Source organism: Lates calcarifer, linkage group LG12 (genome assembly GCF_001640805.2).
Source record: "Lates calcarifer isolate ASB-BC8 linkage group LG12, TLL_Latcal_v3, whole genome shotgun sequence".
Classification (NCBI taxonomy): Eukaryota; Metazoa; Chordata; class Actinopteri; family Centropomidae; genus Lates; species Lates calcarifer.
This window is the reverse complement of record NC_066844.1, coordinates 2832321-2852522: the sequence shown is the minus strand read 5'-3', so window position 1 is coordinate 2852522 and position 20202 is coordinate 2832321. Positions and strand designations below refer to the sequence as shown.

General features: G+C 38.5%; 1 protein-coding gene, 1 long non-coding RNA gene and 1 other non-coding gene across 3 annotated transcripts; 1 reads left to right on the top strand and 2 right to left on the bottom strand.

Annotated features, from left to right (window-relative positions):
* Window positions 1-4531: 4531 nt before the first annotated feature.
* On the bottom strand, window positions 4532-6256 carry LOC127143105 (uncharacterized). Its single transcript, XR_007814302.1, has 2 exons — window positions 6158-6256; window positions 4532-4856 (listed from the first exon to the last, which is right to left on the bottom strand). It is a non-coding gene; the product is annotated as an uncharacterized LOC127143105 (long non-coding RNA).
* A 577-nt stretch (window positions 6257-6833) lies between these two features.
* lsm3 (LSM3 homolog, U6 small nuclear RNA and mRNA degradation associated) lies at window positions 6834-9752 on the top strand. The gene is made up of 4 exons (XM_018678228.2): window positions 6834-6919; window positions 7823-7933; window positions 8102-8197; window positions 8804-9752. The coding sequence occupies exons 1-4, from the start codon at window positions 6899-6901 to the stop codon at window positions 8882-8884; spliced, it is 309 nt and encodes a 102-aa protein (XP_018533744.1). The 5' UTR covers window positions 6834-6898; the 3' UTR covers window positions 8885-9752.
* Window positions 9753-13983: 4231 nt separating this feature from the next.
* On the bottom strand, window positions 13984-14055 carry trnaq-uug (transfer RNA glutamine (anticodon UUG)). Its single transcript has one exon. It is a non-coding gene; the product is annotated as a tRNA-Gln (tRNA).
* Window positions 14056-20202: the final 6147 nt, after the last annotated feature.

Sequence of the window (20202 nt, the reverse complement as noted above, 5' to 3'; positions counted from 1 at the left end):
ACTTAAATCTTCTGCCATCAGGCTCTGATGCACTGAATGTTTAACTAAAATCTATTTGATACAACTCATTATCACCAATTGCTGAATGTCTATGAGATATAGAGCATTCAGTCCTGTGCATTTTTAATACATTTATTAATTTGTTGCTATTCTATGCCTTTATTTTAGAGCTAACAGTAGAGAGATGAAAGGAAATGAGAGGAGACAGAGATGAGGAATGACATGCAATAAATGTCTCTGGCCCAGGTCAAATGGGGTCAACTTCATGGCTTCATGGCTTTGGGGATTTCTGTACAGTTACATGATCCATAAAGCACTTTGTCTGGATCATACTTACATCTTAATCTCTTTGAGTGCTACCATAATGTTATCATTGTTTGAAATTGGAAGTTCTCAGAAAAATTTCCAATGTTTCCCAGAGATGATTTGGCCCCTAGTGGATATTAGTTTTAATCCACCAGGTGCGTTGTCAGTATGCAGTCAAGTATGAGAACAGTGGCACTTGTTTTGCAGTGCTTGTCTGTGCATTTGCTCTTACTGATTTAATAAGATAATGCCAACTGACTGTTGGTTTTCCTCTTCGCTTTCTTTACCTCCTCTTTTTCTTCCACTGTTACTCTGGTTGTTCCACTGTCAGCCATTTCCTCTTTCCTGGGGAAAGCTACCAGTAGCTATCAGGGAAAACAAAAGCACTATCCTCCCCCTGTTTTGGTTGTACAATACCATATTTGAAAGTTCAGCTTCATTCAACTTCTCTCACATTCACCCTTCACATTTGTGCTGCAGCTGTAGCTGTATATACTTGTGTGCAATGGCAGACGCACTTCCTTTGTGCCGTAAATCATGCCCGCATTTTCCCCGCACATGTCGTACCAATGGCTGACAGAATGCTTAGTGAAAGTGAGTTTAAATGGGAAGCAATCTAAATGCCAGTGGTGTCATTAATTTACAGCCATTACATTATGCAATCAAGTTTTACTTCATAATGATAAGTTAAAACAAAAAAGTTGCCATTTTAAAAATAGAGAGGAGAGTTTCATCAACACTAATTGAGACTCTTGATTTGGGCAAAATCAAATGACATTAATGGTCACTGCTGTTGAATCGCCACTCAGAAATGTGTTGAATCTTATCTGTCACACAACAGCAGGAGGGAGCGCTTCACCCATGGAAAGCAGGACAACTTTTGTCTTGGTGGTTTTGTTCCTCTGTCATCTCTTGGTTGGATGGATTGAGTGGGTTTCTAAACTTCAGTGTGCTGTGTGCCGTTTACTGACATTTCACTAAATCATTTTCACTCTGGAGTTGCCATAATGAGAAGTTGCTTAGCACAGCTGCAAGTGACCCGATGTCCTTAAAAAAAAGGTCATAATATTTAATTATATGCCATCAATCATTTTGTCAGAATAGGTACCTTATTTTAAAAATGTGTATCTCATTTCAAGAAAACCTTTCATTCGACCTCCGAGCAGCAGCAGCAGCAGCAGTAGCAGCAGCGTGTGAAAAATGTCACACTACTAAACTACGACTGAAACAAGACTGAAACTTGAGGTTTAGTTTTTCACGGTCCTAATTTATTAACCAGGAATATCAAAATAAGAAAATATTTTTTGGGTTAGCGAGGGTAAACAATTTTTCACTTTGTGTATTGTGGTACATTGACTTTACAAGCAGTGACAAGTAATTTCACGCAAAAACCAAGGAGCAATTCAGAACTGAAAGGTTTTAACAGAACCACAACAATATGTAGCATAGACCTTATTCCATCTGTTAAAATTTTAATCAGAAAAGGCTGTTTTCATTACAGAGTGTTGTCTTAACTGGGTCAGTGTTAGAGCATCACAGTCCATATAAATATAGCCACACACACACACACACACACAGAGAGATGAGTCTGAGAGGCAGAACTGGTGGCAGATTTCTTAAGCTGCATTTGTCCTCTTCCAGGTGGAAAAGATGTTATTCATGTAAATGCGTCAGTATGAGTAATCTTCATGAAACAATGCAGATGAGCCACGCTGGTGACGAGGTGTGAATTTACTGTATGTGAGTGTTTAAGGTTGTGTGTGTGTGTGTGGTGTGTATTTGCAGGATGACAGGCCTGGACAGCTGCACCTGGTTTAGACCCCTATAACCGTGACCCCTCCCCTCATCTCCTCTTCACACATGCAGTCAATGCAAAACACACTATAAGGTCAAAGGTATAGAGATGCCCCGTCCATATATTTGTGTGTGTTTTTTATGCTTGCCAATGAAAGGAGATCTTAATTATATTTCTTGATAGTTCATATAATAGTTCACTTCCATCTTTGTGGCAAAAGTTTGGGGAGAGCCCTCGACAATGTCCCCATCCCCATAAAGAAATAGTTTTCCCAGTTTAGTGTGGAAGAACTTGACTGAGCCCTGACCTCGACCCAATCCAACACCTCTGGGATGAACTGGAACACAGACTGCGAGTCAGGCCTCATCACCCAACATCAGTGTTTCACCTCACTAATACTCCTGTGGGTGAATGGGAGCAAATCTCTGAACTGAGTTCCCAAAATCTCTCGTTTTCTCCCACTCAGAGACATGACCTCCAATTAGGCTGTTATTTAAAGAAGACTTGTCTTTGGTTGCTCTCAGTGAGGTTAAACATTGAAGCATCAAGTAAATCATTAGCAGACTACTTAGTAGTGTGAATGTGACCTATGACCTTTGTCAAATGCTTTCTACCCTCTTTGGTATTCTCACCTCTCTCTAATCTCTCTGTACTACTTCTACATCTGTTAAATTAATTTTGTACTATTTAAAAATAAATGCTAATTTATTTGATTTTAAGATTTCCCTTAGTGAATTGTTCTACATGTGAGGTACAGCAGGCAGTTAAAAACCAGATTGACATGGTTTTCTCTGAAAGTCTGTTTTTTAGCCACTTTAATTTCCCAGCATTGCTGATGTCTACTGGAATCACTGAGGAGGAACTCTGTGTTTTTGTGGTCCAACGCTGACCTGCTGTGGCCACGGATGAGTTTGCATCTGCCTGGTTTTCACCAGTGAATCAGCCTCCTTACAGAGTTTAAAGATAAGTATTTGGTTAATGGTTCAGCTGTAAATCTGTAACAGTATGAAAAAAGAACACAGTACCTTTTTTGAATTTATCAGCAGCTACAGACACTGCTGTCAGGCTTCACACTGCTACTGAACGCAGCTTCAAGCCTAAAATAGCTGTTTTGTTTTCTTACTGCTTTCTGAAATAAATTTGTCTGGGTGTTTTTTCTTCTTTTTTCCCTCTTTATTTTTCATCATTCTTTTTCTGATGGATGCAGCTCCACTGGTCAGTATCCACTGGTTGAGAGCGAGGACATTTAAAAAATGACACAGCAACTGTCAAAGGAAACCAATTTTATTGCCAGTTATTATTAGTTGGTATTTTGTTTTAATTCCACTGTTTGGGTACTGTGCATCTAATAATTATTTATTGTACTTCATATTATGTAACTACTCTGCTACTTATAAATATATTTTGTAGCTCAGTATCAAAGGTAAACTGTTTTAATAATACATGACCCTGTACCATATCATAAAGGTTTTATCTCATCTCTCTCATTTTATTGCTCTTCTCCACCCATACAGGCAGTAATTGGTCCAGTACAAGCAGATCTTTTTGTAGAGTAGACATTTTGACAGGCTACAGTGGGAAAACCACAGGTGTAAATAAGGTTAATGATGGCTGAGTATCATTTTGATGCTTCTGTTTCAGGGTCATGGGGTCATGGTCAGAGGAGCTTCATGTCTATCTGAAGTTATTTTCATTTAAGCCACGATCAAAGTTTATCTTTTGACTTGAAAATCACGGCCGATTGATAAACATCACTCAGCTCAGCTAGCTCCAGCAGAAGCGCTAATTACACTCCAGAAGAATTCAGCGATTAAAAGAACATTTCACTCATAAAATTAAGTGTGGAGTATAAGAAAGATTTTTTTTTTTTTTTTTTAACTCTTTGGTAAAAATTGTGTCAACAGTTAACACTCTCTAAAAACTTTTACTTTTTTGTTATTTGTTGCCACTGATCAGCAGGTGTCACTAGATTTAGACCTAACAGCCATGTTTCCATGGTAACAGCCAGTAACACCTGCTGACCACTGTTTCCATGGAAACAGAGCTCTTCCTTCTAAATTATCCAGGGGAAGGGGAAGTGGCTAAATTTTAACATGGTTAGTTAGTCTTTATCTTTGTGAGAAAGACTCCTGGTACATTAGTGCGTGCTGGGTCACTGTCACAGTGTCAGAGCTATCATTAATGGTATTAGGATTAATGTTCTGTCTGTAGGTGTAACTTTTGATTTACAGATCAGTCAGATTTCTCCTGTTGATAGCTCCACCACAATGCTGGACATAAGCAGATCATGTCAACCCTGCAACACCCAACTGTAAATCCAGCTTTACAACATGTCACAGGTTTAATCTGACCCTCTGTCTGCGGTGACTTCTTTATTTCAGGTATTCTTTCTCCACAACACCACAAGATCCAAATAAATTCGACAACCTGTTACATTGCTACAAAGTGACTTTATTAGTATGTGTGTGTCAAATTCAGACATTTTTCAAAAGAACTTCACTGTCACAAATGAGATGTCATTCTGCTAAAGCAAGACAAGATTTTACTTTCCTTGCTGAAACACTTCTGAAAACCTAATCTATCCTTCTAAGAATATATTATACTACTGTGATACTTCTAAAATACTACATTACTAATTAATTAATTCAAGTTTATTACATGCAAATAAAACAAACTCAGTCGAACTGGTGGCCCGCAACTTCTACCTTCCTGCTGCTGGGTGCCCCCTAGTGGCCGGTCTCTTCAAGACTGGACCCTGCAGGATGTGATGATGGAGCAGAGAGAGAGGTGAGTGACGGGAGGAGAAGATAATACATGCTGTTCATGCTCTTACAGTGGTAGAAAACCATCTTCATTTCTCTACTAGCTTTGAGTAACGTGTTAGCTGTTATGCTCAGTTTGTAGCAGGGATCTCTTCCACCACAGAGCTACACTGTAGCTGAGGGTGGAATGGGTAACACCACTGCTCTGCTCTGCCTCCTCTGCCTGCACTCAAACCCAGTATGGAGCACTGGGCTGGACTTGGAGAGGAGGCACACAAACAAATATACAAAGACAAAGACACAAAAAACAAATTATTGAGTAGTTGGATGAGGGATAGAAACAAATATATATATGCAAATAGAAGGGCACCAACATACAATGTAGGTTCATATATCCAAATCATTTACAAATCCACCTGGAACTACTACTACTACCCACAAACTTCTCCTAAACAAAAAACTATGTGAGGTTCACATATTGAAATCACAATTCACATATTAAAATTCTTCTAGTCCCATTTAGTCTACAAAAGTCCATAAACCAAACGTATACTGTTAGGATTTGTGACAGAGAAGCACCAAAGTTAAGGATGTGAAGCAAGAAATTGTATTTTTTTTTTTTTTTTACTACTTCAACGATTTTATTTATTTATTTCTGTCCACTGACTAATTAGACTAATTGATTCATTGTTTCAACTGTAATTAAAATTGAGTTTACATTTAAGTTTATAAACCTGGAAAAAATGGACAGCCTTAATTAGTCATCTTATTCAACTTTCCAACCTGCCCATGGACATGTGGCACAAACAGTGGAAGTGCAGTAATATATATGGGCACAAATCTACAAAATATCTGAAGAGAGTAATATCATTCGATATGTTTATGCATAAATATAATGCGTAAAATAAATAAATAACTTTGTGCTGTGTACATTTTCATTCACGTGGCAGTTCTCTTTTGACGTTCACAAGCTAACACTTCTTTACATGGTTATTGTCCCTCACAGCAGACATTATCATAGTATTGTTTGCCAATGTCGTCTATTTATAGCTTTTTAACCGTCTGATTGTCGGATTGTATCTACTAACACCTATTTTAACCTGAACTCACGCACTGACCGTGTAACGCGACACTGACTGTACATTTGACACTGCACAGTTGACAGTTGTTGCTTTACAGTCGCTTCAAATACGACAATAGACTGAAAAAATAAGGTGTACTCTGCGATGGAATCAAAATAAACCTACAAATAACAGAGAAACAGTACATTTTTGTGGGGAAAATGACAACTTACCATTGAACATTTAGACCGTTTGCAGCGCCATACGCAGACGTAGAAGATGGAAAGGTCTGGAAAGAGAGAGGAGAATGGTACAGTTTATCTTCACGTAGCGGGTTGCCAGGTCTGCAGATTATAATACGGCACACATCGGATAGAGTACACTGGTGTAGGGACTCATGCTTTACTCAGCCCTTGCAGCAAAAGACATGAAGATAAATACATAAAAAATAAATATAAAAAAATAAATAAAGGTCTTGCTCTCAAAATGTACTCGTCCTGCAAAAGTGTGAGTGATTTCATTTCATTACGAGGTTGTTAATATTGATGCAGTACTGTGTAAGCATTTTATTGCTGTAAAGTGGTTTAATCTGTTATAATGCATTGTGTTAATTACGCTTGTCATGCTATTTTATGCAAAACCCTAATGTGCAAAGTGACCAGTAACTATAGCTGTACTTCACTCTGAAATGTAGTGGTATATAGCACATAAATACTACAAATACTACTTAATACTCACTTTGATTCAAGCAAACATGAGATTCACATGAAAACATGCCAAATCGAAAAGAAATTGAAGCATAATAATAATAATAATAATAATAATAATAATAATAATAATAATAATAATAATAAATGTGTAATACAGGAGACTTGTCCAGTTCAGTCATCTGCATTGTCGTGTGAAAACGCGTGTTTTCAGCGGACCTGGCAACCCCCGTACCGGTCAGACTAGAAGACGCACACTCAAAAATCATGGCGGACGAAGTTGAGCAGGTTAGTGCAGCTGCGCACAATTTTGCTGTTATTATTTAGCCTAGCGTGCGTATAATAATCAAGACAGAATGAGAACAGACCGTTTTACTCACGTAGTTGTTTTACTGAGGTTATCGTGTTACTTTGTTGTTTGTCGGTCTGTTAACAGCCCTGAGAGGCCTGTTAGACAAGCTAGCTAAATTAGCTTGGTTAGCTTGTAATGCTACCGTCAAAATGACAAAACGTGTTTGTTTACCGGTCTGAGCTCAAGCTCACCTTAAATTTAATATGGTGAAGATTTAAACTGTTAAACAGAAGAAAGCACACATATATCCGAGTTGCCTAGGTCTCTGTTTTGTTCACTGCAGTGTGGATAACTACTGAACACTATTGCTACTATAATATTACTTTTAGTGTTGGGTTAGTGGATCCGTTAGGTCTGATTTAATTGATTTAGTCCTAAATTAAATGCAAAAGATGAATTGAACTTTGCTCTAAATATCAGGTGCATGGTGCTTGATAGCAATATTAGTTACGTTTAATATGGTACTGCATGTGTCTGGAAATAAAATGACTTTTCTCCAACACAAAGGCATACTTTGTAAGGTGGGATAGCTCAGTTTAGCTTTTGTGGTTGGTGTGTATGAATTTGATAAACGCTGAAGCTCACGCTCGTCTTCATCTTGTTGTGTGTGTGTGTGTGTGTGTGTGTGTGTGTGTGTGTGTGTGTATGTATGTGTATGCTGTAAAATAGATACACACTTCCTCCTCATGTCTGCTCATTCCATTACAACCATCTTTTTTTCCCTAAAACATTTGTGATTGTGTGCTAGAGGCTGAATGAGCTTTTTTTCAAATAAGTGAAACCATTTTTTTATCTTTAAATGTGCTCAACTCTGTATCTGTCCTTCATGTGTCCTGCAGCAACCGACTACAAACACGGTCGAGGAGCCACTTGATCTGATCAGACTCAGTCTTGATGAGCGGATCTACGTCAAGATGAGGAACGACAGGGAGCTCCGTGGCCGACTGCATGTGAGCTACACACACAGCATCTCTCTACACTGCCCAAAATAAAAAATTTAGAGTAGAGAATTTCTCGTAAATAAGCAGCTTTTTTGCTTCTGGTGTATTTCTGACACTTTTGCAAACCTTTGTCTGTGCGCCTCCTATTTCATATCTTTGATTGGTTGTTTGTCTCAGGCCTACGATCAGCACCTGAACATGATCCTGGGTGACGTGGAGGAGACTGTAACAACGGTAGAGATTGATGAGGAGACTTATGAAGAACTCTACAAGGTACAACATTAAACCTGTCATTTCCTGAAACGCTACAATAACACTGCTTTAGTACTACTTAAGCAGCATGAGTTCCCTTCACCAACGCTAGCATCTTAAATGCACATTCCTATGCACTTATTTGTATATATTATACAAATACGATTTCTTTAAAGTTGTTGAATGACAGAATTTTCACAAAAAAGTCTACAAAGTAAAATAGTGTTGTACTGTTTCCATACCTGCACTGAGGACTCTTGTAATATCATTTGTAGGTTTGTCTACAGATTAATCAACGTGTGTGCAGACTATAAAAAAAATGTTCAGACTGAAAACAGTACTGATATGTCAGTTAATGTATCTGTCTAGCTCTGTTACAGAGGTCTGCACTATGAAACATGATTTTAAAACTCTGGAAAGACATCTCATTACTATAGTGCTGCTAATTAAAATACAGAACAGATCTGCAGGTAGATCTTAATCTGTGTTCATTCTTAAGCTGCCACTCAGGCATGTATGTGTGGAAATTGCCTTTGATTATTTTTCTGTTGAATATAAAGTTGACAGCACTTTTAAAGTGTATTTTGAGACTGTCACTCATAGTAAAGCACTTTTATGTCCTTGCAGTCGACCAAGAGGAACATCCCCATGCTTTTCGTCAGAGGAGATGGCGTGGTCCTCGTAGCTCCGCCCCTCAGGGTGGGCTAACCTTGACCATCTCGTGGAGCTGAAGGAGCGTTGGTGACAGCTGGGAGGTTTCTAACCCCAAAGGAGAGGGTGGTGCTGTAATGACAGGCTGGAACAGGGGGGCGGGTTAAAACATCTTCAGCCTTCCTTGGGTCAGATTCTCCTGTCAACACCGACCTCTTATTTTACATTCATGATTTGAAGGTTAGAAACGTCACAAATTTTTAACTTTGTTTTGTGAGGCTGCAAAGATGTAAAACACATTTTGACCCAAGAAACAAAAGTAAGAGGATATTTGTTTTGGACTAAGTAATTTTTTATTTGGGCATATTGTCATCAAATTGATTTTGGGGTTACGGTGATTTCAGGCCACCATTTTGAGTTCTATTTCCAGGATATTTAATTTGACTTTGCTCAGTATAGCGGTTAATAAATCCTCACAGTTAAGCCAGAAAAATTGAATATTACTTTTAATCACCTCCAGAGGATTTAGTTACCTCTTAATCCCAGTGTCTTCATGTACCAGACTGTGTTACAAATGTCCCATCATGGTCTCTAATAACTGAACTGCCACAGATATGTGTGTGTGTGTGTAAGCTTGTTTTGGCCCAGTTTGAGGACATTTAAAAAATTATTGCCAAAAAAAAAATATTCCTTAAGTGAAACTTTTTATGTTTTGGTTGGTTCAAAACAAATTCTTGCAGTCACTCTAAACCCATGATGTGTGAATATTTGGGAAGTTCTTTGAGTTTCTGTTGGATGGTTTTAGTTTAATTTTTTTATATAGATTTTTCTAGTGTTGTGCTGGATTTAAGAGTACATCATGCTCAGATATTTTCATTTGGTTTTGGTAAAGTTGAATAAAAAAGGTGATTTGAAAAACAAAGAATGTCCATTGAATTTTGTGTGAAAATTAACACAGATTTAAACTTTAACCACAGTTTGTTCTCTAGGATTATTAAAGTTAATTATAATCAATTGAGTTTTCTGCATAATGCAAAATGGGATGCTACTCTAAATTTATATATATCAACAACAATTTGATTTAGAAAAAGGCAATATTTTGTTCATGAATACAAGAAAACACTCAACTGGATGTTTTAAAGTACAATATAAAAATATTCTACTATTGGTACTTTATTTAAAGTATAGAAGGTTTTTCTTTAGTTGTTTTTATTTTTATTGAAATGTACCTAAAGTACAGTATCAATTATGGTGGTTCCTGCATTATCCCCAAATCTTTGTGGCCTGGTTTGTTGTATGAGGGCACTGTGTCAAAATCTGTAATTATAATCCAGCACATATCTAATAATGTGTTCAATGAACTTGCCATAAACTAATGACTCACAGTATTGGCCCAGTATATTTCCAGCACAGGAGGCTGAATCATAAACAGGTTAATCCAGCCGTGTCTTTGGGAACTTTAATCTATTAGAATGTGAAGTTCATAGTGTATGTGTTCCATGTGTTATGGCCCTGGCCTAAGGGAACCTAGACATAACACACCATGTGAATCCTCACTCTTTCCTTTCCCAAGAAATGCCACCTGCACAGAGTCAAAATTCAGATATTCAGAATAGCACTTTATTTAGCTACGGAGCTGAGCAATGACCAAAACAAGAGTTGACTAGTTTGACGTAAACTTTCCAATAAAGGAAAATAAAATAATAAATCCATAACCTAAACTCCTCAACCATAAACAAGAAAAAAGGGGTAAAACAGCAAACAAAAAGGCCTTCTCAGTCCTACCAGACTGCTCCATTATTTAGACATTTGCAAGGTATTATACACCAATATCTATATCTAATCTATACAAATTCATAAATTAATCTAGTCAATCAAAATCACTTTAACTTTGCAAACTTTACAAAGAGACTGACCCATGGTTACTATACTTACAGTTACTATACCTTATCATCGCAATACACAGAACCTGATTCTGGCTCTGTGTTACAAATGTCTCATCATGGTCTCTAATAACTGAACTGCCACAGGTGTGTGTGTGTGTGTGTGTGTGTAAGCTTGTTTTGGCCCAGTTTGAGGACACTTAAAAAATTATAATGTCTAGTTACAGAACATGGCTGTAACTACTATCTATAGCTGTCAAATGCATAGTGGAGCAAGAAATATTTTATATTACACCAATAAAGTAGTGTGAAAAGAGAAAAACTATATTTATGGGAATGTGCTGACCCTCATGTACTGCCATGCTTTAACCACTAGATGGCAGTGTAGATCTAATTAAAAATAGTCACTGGTATAGTAACATGTTGTTACCATCATATGATGGTAATGATGAGGATGAATAATCAGGACTGAATAGGAATAGCAAACTACACCACCAAACCTGTCTGTCATTACTGCATCCTTCCCAATACAATCACTTTGAGGAGTTTGGAAGTAAAATCTTAACCAAGTTGAGATGTTACCTTGCTGTTTTAGTTGTTGGTGTATGTTCATGTAGATTCTGGTTGATCTGTCTGCTTAGAACATGGCTGTTGGATGGTAGTGTTGGTCAGCTGGTCCATCACTTCCATGTCCAGACTGAAATATCTCTATACTGGAAGGATTTCCATCCAGTTGTGCACAAACATTTATGATCCACAAAGGATGAATTCCAATGATCTTGGTGATCCTCTGATGTTTGACATGGCACCATCATCAACTCAAACTTTCACTTAATTTTGGTTCATGACCAAAAACCTGCAAAAATAATGACATTCACATCAGCCTCAGCTCGACTCTGCTGTTTGGTGCTAATTAGGAAATGTTAAAATGCTAATATGCTAAACAGTAATGGCAAACATTATACCTGCTAAAAGTCAGAATGTTGACTTTTGCATTTAACTCAAAGCACAGTAGTGCATAAGTACAGCCTCTCTGTGTCGCTTGCATGGCTGTAGACTCATACCTGTGGTTATTTCACTCATAATGTTCTATGTTCTACAAAGACAGTTTGTGCTCCTACTATTCTATTTGTTGAGCATGTGTGGCATTTTAAAACATGTTCAGACAGGACATTCCAGTAAGACTGAAAGTACACTCTGTCCCATGAACAACCTGGCAGACAACATTTGAAATGCATCATCATCAATCCTTGTTAGTTTCTTTGATAGGAAATTTCAAATAAATTGTTCTTTGCCGACTCATTTTGTTGACAGCAGAAATTGGAATACTGTAGCTGTACATCCTCTGATGCCTAAAAAGGAATATAAACCTTTCTGCTACATTACCACCATGGGACAGTGTGTCTCTTTCCAGCAGACAGACACTGACCCTTGGTAAAAACATGGATACATGCAAATCTTTACTTCCTGTCATTTACTCCTACGCATTAACGTCAAGGAGGTTCTTTACTGGAAGTATACAGCCCCATGAAAACCTTTTTGGTATATGGCATAGTGACTTCCATTGGAGTTGAGATTATCACAGTGCTTTCATGGTAGGGAGTTAGCATTGTTGATGGCTTGAACCTTTTATTTTCTCTTCTGGGTTGTTCTCTCTTGTCAGTGCCTCTTAGTTTTACTGGACAGAATTTGTCTCATGAGGGCAAATATTTTATATTTGCCTCAAACACATAATGTACCTGCATCAGATATTAGTTCAGTGCCTTTGGGCAACCTTTAATAAACAATAAACAATAAATAATAAGATCCAGAAACAATAAATAATTAGACCATTTACAATTTATTTACTGCTCTCAGAGAAAAGTTTCTTTTCCTGCCACTCTGGAGTAGCTGCTATTCCACTACCTTTGAGAATTTCTTTCATCAGTCTTTCTGAAATCTAAATGATGTCCCTGGGGTTTTCTATAAATACAGTGGCTTCAGAAAGTATTCAAACCCCTTCACTTTTTGCATACTTTATTGTGATGTATTTTTCATTTAAAATTGATAATAATTATGCAAGGGAAATTAAATCTCTTATTTACAAAAGTATTCAGACTATTTACTGTGGCACTCAAAATTGTGGTTAGGTGTTTCCTGTTTGCGTTGATTTTCTTTGAGGTGTGCCTAGAACTTGATTGGAGTCCACCTGTGGCAAATTGAATTGACTGGGTGGCATCTACAGGACTCTGAGAGCACGAGGGAGAAGATTCTCCCATCTGATGAGACAAAAACTCTTTAGGTAGAACACTCCAAACATACTTGTCTGAAGAATGGCGGTGGCAGTACCATGTTATTGAGAGGGAAGGATGAATGTGGCCAAATACAGAGAAGTCCTTGAAGAAAACCAGTTCACAGATGCTTCCCATCCAATCTGCTGGAGCTTGACAGGACCTGCCAGGAAGGATGGGATAAACTGCCCAAATTCAAGTGGAAGACCTGACACTGTAATGGCTGCCAAAGGGGCTTCTACAAAGCACTGAGGTAAGGGTCAGAATGTATTTGTAAATGAAGGATTTCAGTTTCTGATTTTTAACACTTTTTTCACTTTGTTCTCTCTTTTGGGTTGTCGAGTGTTGATTGACACATTCAGAATTAAAACTACAACACAATAACTTGAAGAGGTCAAAATGTTTATGTTTATTTCCTTCAAAATCATGGGAGAGAGTAGACTGTAAATGTAACAGAGCTTCATTCTTTCCCTGTCATATGTCACCAGTTTGCAATGTTCAGCACATTCCAGTTGTAGTTTGCAGTGATGACTTCAAACAGACAGGAATGCCCTCAAACATTATGTCATTCAATTCTTTGTAACGGTCAACAAATAAATACTTAGTGACTTCATGCTTCACATGTCTTTACACTTGTGTCAGGCATAGTTTCTAATCACTGGAGCTCTGATGTGATGAGGCCACATCGCTTGACTTTCACACTCAGGCTAAGAATGTTTCTGATGTGGCTGAAGTTATTTAAATCTGCCACTGTCATTTTTCCCTCAGCTTCCCAACAACAACACCACCTCCTGTCCTCATCATTTATGGATCAAAGAGGTGAGCTTTGACTGGAAGGTTGTTGGTCAGAATCCCTAACCAAGTTACAGTTGCAACTAAATATATAACATCTACTTCTTGGTCATGCAATTAGTAGTTGAACATAGCCATATTTTGTGTGTGTGTTTAGATAATAATTTCCTTATAAACATTGGGGTCAAAGGTGAGAAAGCAGAAATGTGGAAGGTTCCACCGAGATTTGAACTCGGATCACTGGATTCAAAGTCCAGAGTGCTAACCATTACACCATGGAACCTGTTGCCACCTTGTCCAGTCACACCTCTAGACACACCTTAGAGCAGTTTCACTCTTCCTGATAGTTCCAAAGTTTACTGGCTAGAGGGAGATCATACCTGCTCACCAAAGTAACACAGAGCAAAACAGTATGGTGTGGAGTGGAATGCACCATTCTCCCTATTGCCAGCCACCTGGATGGTTGTAAAGCCAATATTCACTCTACTTTCAGCCCTGGTTCTGCAGCTATTTTGCCTACTGTTTGGGCAGTCAGTACACAGTTGGTTTATCACAGCCTGTTCCCTGAAATAAAACAGCAAATGCACCATAAAACTGAAACAATGAGCTAAAAGAGTCTAGAAAATCTCTTAGTTGTGTGATAAGGCTCTGTGAGTTTGTCACTCTGCATGATCGTTTCTATATCACACCTTTTCATTTGATTCATTGTTGATTTAAAAATGACAGGAGCTTGATTGCAGCTGCCTCTGATGTGATGTTTTCACAGAGCTGTAGACAAGGTGTAAAACTTTCACAGCAAGGTCAAAACTTTGTTTTTGTTTTTTGTTAGTGGACTACCTGGAGGTAGATGACCATAGACGCAGTGTTGATAAGAGGACTGGAAAGAGACCCACAGTGTAGGTTTGTCACATGGTGAAGCATTGTGGACAGGAATAACTGCAGACAGAAGGACACGTTGCACACATAAGCACAAACTATACACAGACATGTACACTAAACCTGCCATTGAGGCAGGCATGTGACCTACATGCACAAAAATAAACCAAATCAATGCTTGAAGCTACGTGTCCTTGAATGAATAAAATAAACTCTCTCTCACACACACACACACACACACACACACACACACACAGTGCTTCTCCTCTCATGGAGGTGTCAGAAATATCACCGACCTCCCACTGTCTGCTGCCTATTTCTGTATTTAACACTGAGCAGTGTAACAAAACTAGTGTTTGTGTGTTTAAGCTATTACTCAACTGTTATGGGTTTCTAGGGCTGCAGCCAGCTGCTCCTCTGTGAAATTTGCACTAAAAATGTCATCATTTTTTCTGTGGAATTTTAACATCAATATTTGAACTGAGATCAAAATCCTATTTGTGTCCTCAAATGCAGCGGTAACTCCAACAACTGTTTGTTTAAGCAACATTATGTAACCATGACACCTTAAAATAACAGCTTCAGGATCATTTTGATGGTACACTGTCATTAACACTCTGCACCCTGAACACCTCTTCTTGCACTATGTAAATTCAGTGAGCAGGTACAGCCTCCCGTGAAAAGTTCCTCTCTGAGTGGTAGTCAGCAGCTTAAACTGCTGGAATCAGGCCAAGCAAGTTCAATAGTAATGCTGAAATGTAGACCACTTGAAAAGTGAAAAGAAGTCATCATAAACCAGAGTCCATTTCAGTGAGGAAAGCTTGAAAATATCAAGAATTAAAAACAGAGTTTGGTGTGTTTGTTACAACAAACATGATCCGTGGCAACAGCTGTGTTTCGCTATGTTTCAGTTCAGTGAATGGGACTACACTGTCAGATCTCAGCAAGAGACTCATAGGCTTTGTTTTCTGTACGTGAAAAACTCTTAACCACTCAGACTCAGAGCCCAAAGGAATGGCACTGTTGCTAAGCAAAGTTACATTGTGTTGCTTTAAGTGACAGTAACACACAGCTTGATGATAAAGAACTAAGCAAATGTAGCTGCCACTGGTACAGTGTGTGTGTGTGTGTGTGTGTGTGTGTGTGTGTGTGCTCTTTTAAGTTGTTGCAGTGTTCATTTTAAACCTCTACTGAATTTAACAATATGCTCTGAGTGTTACTGTAGAGAGGGAAGGAGTTCCTCACCAGGTTATATTTCTCACCCATTCCCCTGAGCCTTTCTACATGTCGTTGAGTTAAGTTGTATGTGTGTGTGTGTGTGTGTGTGTGTGTGTGTGTGTGTGTGTGTTAGTGTTACATAACATCATGTCACGGCTGCTTGGCAGAACACACACGTGATCTCATTACCTCTTTCTTTATACTGTACATTGCACACGTAGCCTGCTTTGTTGGTGGTCATGGTGTGTGTGTGTGTGTGTATTTGTTATATGTGCATGTACAAGCAGAAACAGCTACAGATACAGTACATATAGACTCTGTTGTGCTTTGATTTGAACTTTCTGACATGACATGAATGTGTTGTTGTTGTGTTTGATGTCCACAGTTGCAGCTGAACTTCTATTTTTTGCAGTTTTGCACATAGGTCCAACCGTGGTCCAAGGTAAGTCCCTTCAAAGCAGAGATATCCTGCCATTCATGCATTCACACAAACATAAAGAGCTGGTGGCTCTAAAAGGTACTAAATGGAAGCAGTAATTCAAATTTAGTCTTTCCTTTAGAAACAACAAAATGCTGCTCTTATTTCTTCATCTACAATCACACCAACACTCCAAATACAAAAAGTTTTTCTTTCTGTTTATTGGTTGATGAGTTTGGACCCAGCTGAGATTTCTGTCTCTGTCTCTGAGGTCTTAGAAATACCTCAGAGAGCTGTAAATCAGACAGCAGCAGAAGCACAGCACGCCACAGGAACCACCAGGCTGCACACTGTTTGTCATCAATAGCTTCTTACTGACCTTGCTGAAACAACCACATGAAACACATGGGCTGAAATAAAGGGGACATTAGGGGCATCATTTTATCTGTAACAATGAGGCATTGCACTGACCTATGATTAAAGAAGATAGTAAAATAACTCTAAATCTATTATATATATCATGACATGATCACATGTAAACCATAGCTGATGGTGATAATTCAATCATCATTATTTATTTTTAATGTCATTTTTGGGCATTGTTTTTGCAGAGAAAGATGGGCGATGACATGCAACAAAATTTCCTCGCTTACTACTACAGTTCATGGTCAAAACCTTCACCCCAAGGACACCACCTCCAATCAGTATTATTATCAATAAATCATCAGTATCAGAAAGATAATCAGTGACATCTGAAGAGACTTGAAAAATAATATGTTCAGATCCTGTCTCTTACCTTAGTTTTCATTTCCAAATCTCCCAGGCTGGCTTTAGCAAACTTTCTGTACACCTGGTATGAAGTATGCATGAGGTGTGTATTCTCAGCTCACATGCTTTTATAAATACCAGTTTTTGTGTGGAAATAGATCTGTCCCCTGGATGTGTTCCATTTTCAGGGCTGCACCCGTCTGTGGGACCAATAATGGTGTTGCTTTTTGGGGATTTAAAGCACTGCCTACCCCGAAGTCAGACAGTTTACAGAGAATTTGAGCATCATTGTGAGTTACTGCAATATACTGCATTGAATTTACCACCAGGAAATTTTATTCAGTGGAAAAAACCAGTAATCAGACAGGATCTTGACATCTGAGACATTCAAGTTAAGACACCTCACCACGATTTAACACGAGATGCCAATCTGATCTCATTATCCCGTCCATTCATCACCAAAACTGCCCAGTCAACTCACCTTTACTTCCTAAAGCCTACGTGAGACAGCACTAGGAAACTAGGAAACTGAACACACCTCTACAGGCAGTGTATTGATGCTGGTCTGTATGTGCGGTCTGCAGGTCAGACAAAATAGTTTTCCTGTCCATTGAGATCCAGTGTTCCAGGACCAAAGCTCAAGCTTTGAACACACATCTGCACGTTTCTGGAATTCAAACAAGAGATAACACTGAGGAAAAAAATGATTCCAGGTTAATAGAAATATTGAATTCAGTGGAAACCACAGTTTGGTTGATATTCTCATGTATATTATATATTTTTTTTTATTTTTATTATTTATATGTATACTACTTGTTTGTTTGTTTTTACCCAACAAGGTTAAGATTCAGGGGAAAAACACATGGTTTTTGTGGGTGTTCCCTTGAATGCTTTATGTGTTGGACATTGTGATCCAGCAGTATCAGTGTTTATGTGGTAATAGCCCGTTGGAAGCCAGAACTTCTCTCTTATTTACTGTTGAGCTGGTGATGGCTGCCCAGTATTTACAGCATAAACAGAAAGTACACAAAGAGACAGCAGCATCCACACTGCCAACTTATTTGTCTGCAATTTGAATAAGATGCAAAGCCAAGAATTGAAATTATTATGCAAAAAACCAAATCAATGCCCTGTGTCCTCTGTCTTCAACAAGTGACCCATTGTAGAGGTTGAAAATAACAGCCCAGAGGGATCTGTTATACAAGAAAGCAGGACAGACGGCCAGAAAATACCAAGATGCCACAACCGTTTTATGATGCCAGTGCAGATCTGCCTGCTGAGCTGAAGAGCAGAGACCCAGGCACTGCTCTGTGTGTGTGTGTGTGTGTGTGTGTGTGTGTGTGTTTATGTATGTGATTTAGAGGTGCCACTTTGTCTTAAAGTTTATGTGAAAATAATACAAAATAAAGCCATGTTTGTCCTGAGTAATTTGGTCATTATGTAATCCAGATTCTCTATAACAGTATTTCTTGCATGTGTTTCTTGTGTTTTCTACACTCTTCTCATCCCTGGCCGCACGCTACAAACACTGAAATTAACCACTGTCCAAAACTGTGTTCAGACGTAGCCAAAACAGTTTGGCTATTGCCAAAACCAGACTGTTAGCTAACCTTTTCATGTAACAAACATGTGAAAACAGGGTGTGCAATTTGAGGTTTTGTCACATAATCTTTCCATGACAGAGGAATGAGGAGTATTATATACAGTGTTATATAATCATATGAGAAATAAAATCCTCGTATAAATTTTGTGCCCACATCTTGTAATCTGAGTTCTTGCTCATTTCGCAACATTATGAGAGACTTATTCAGAACCAAAGAGGGGCTTTTGTGGTGACTCCAGACATTCATACCTGGGAGCTGCCCAGTGCGACCACAGTCTTCTGCAGCAGCTCCACTGAAGCTGCTGGGACTCACATGTCTACACTTCTGTCAGCACGTCTGTAGTTATTGATGGAAATAAAAGACATTTGATGTTTCCTCTTCCCCGAACAGATTTCCCCTGCAAGCCTCAGGATTTCAACCAACAACCTTTTGGTCAGACGCCAGCTTCTCTTAAGCTACTGCCACCGCTGCTTCTCTTCTCTGTTATTGTGCAGTAATGAAGGCTTCAGAGGCTAATGAGTCTGAATTCCTCTGAAATTGACTACTGGCACAGTCAGCGGGACACAGAGGACACAGCAGCCTCATTTTTATATTGTTTACTCCTCTGAGTTTCACCCATCAAATGGAGTTTTTTGTAGTTTCTGTTTGTTAAACCTTCTACTCTTAGTCACCACAGTGTAAAACATATAGAGTAACATCTCTTCCTATGATGATTTAACTCTCTGGTCCAATTTTAGTTGACCTGTAAGTTGTACATCACCATCGCGCCTTATATTCATGAGATTCCACATATTCATGCTGGCAGTGGCCCAGTACATCCACAGTCCTCACTACGCATCCCTTTACATTTCCCAATGTAAAACCCGATGTAAAAAACCTTGACATTTTGTGGAGCATCAGAAGTGTTTTCAGGTTGTTAATGTGACTGAGGTTATGAGTCAGTCTCTGTTTTACATGTGCCTCCATAACGTGACTTCATATGGCCGTGTGAGTGTGTTTATTTTGATGTAATCACTGAGATGTGCTCTCATTCAGCTGAGGGGCAGCAATGACTCATGGGAGACCAAATGTTCTAAAAATGCCTCAGTCATGCCCTGAACTTATGTGAGTGTATGTAAGTGTACTGCTGAAGTTATGATTTATATGTATTCTGCATGAGGGTTCCTGTTTTCACCAGTCTGAGGCCATAAGAACAGTTTCATGAATATATTCTTCTATATACATATCTTAGGTGTTTCTTATCTTAACCTGATAATTCAGACTGAATGATCATTTTGTTAGCACTGTATTATTCAGTCTCACGTTGTTTTCTATGGGAGGAGGATGTGATTCAGCACTAACCGCTATCTGCCAAACTGATGATAGCTCATACTGAACATACCTGCAGAACATTCACTGACAATGTCAGTTTTTTCCCTATAATATCTGCTCACAGCAACAACACTTGGTTAAGATTCAGGAAAGATCATGGTCTTGGTTAAATATTTAAGAGTCAAAGGTGACTTGAAGCACAAGACAGGACATGTTTACTTCGTTGACATTTAAT

Excerpts from the sequence above, each read along its gene's own strand:
- lsm3 (XM_018678228.2), top strand. The coding sequence starts at position 6,899 with ATGGCGGACGAAGTTGAGCAG. Across the intron at positions 6,920-7,822 it reads TGGCGGACGAAGTTGAGCAG|CAACCGACTACAAACACGGT; the intron begins GTTAGTGCAGCT and ends TGTGTCCTGCAG. Across the intron at positions 8,198-8,803 it reads CTTATGAAGAACTCTACAAG|TCGACCAAGAGGAACATCCC; the intron begins GTACAACATTAA and ends ATGTCCTTGCAG.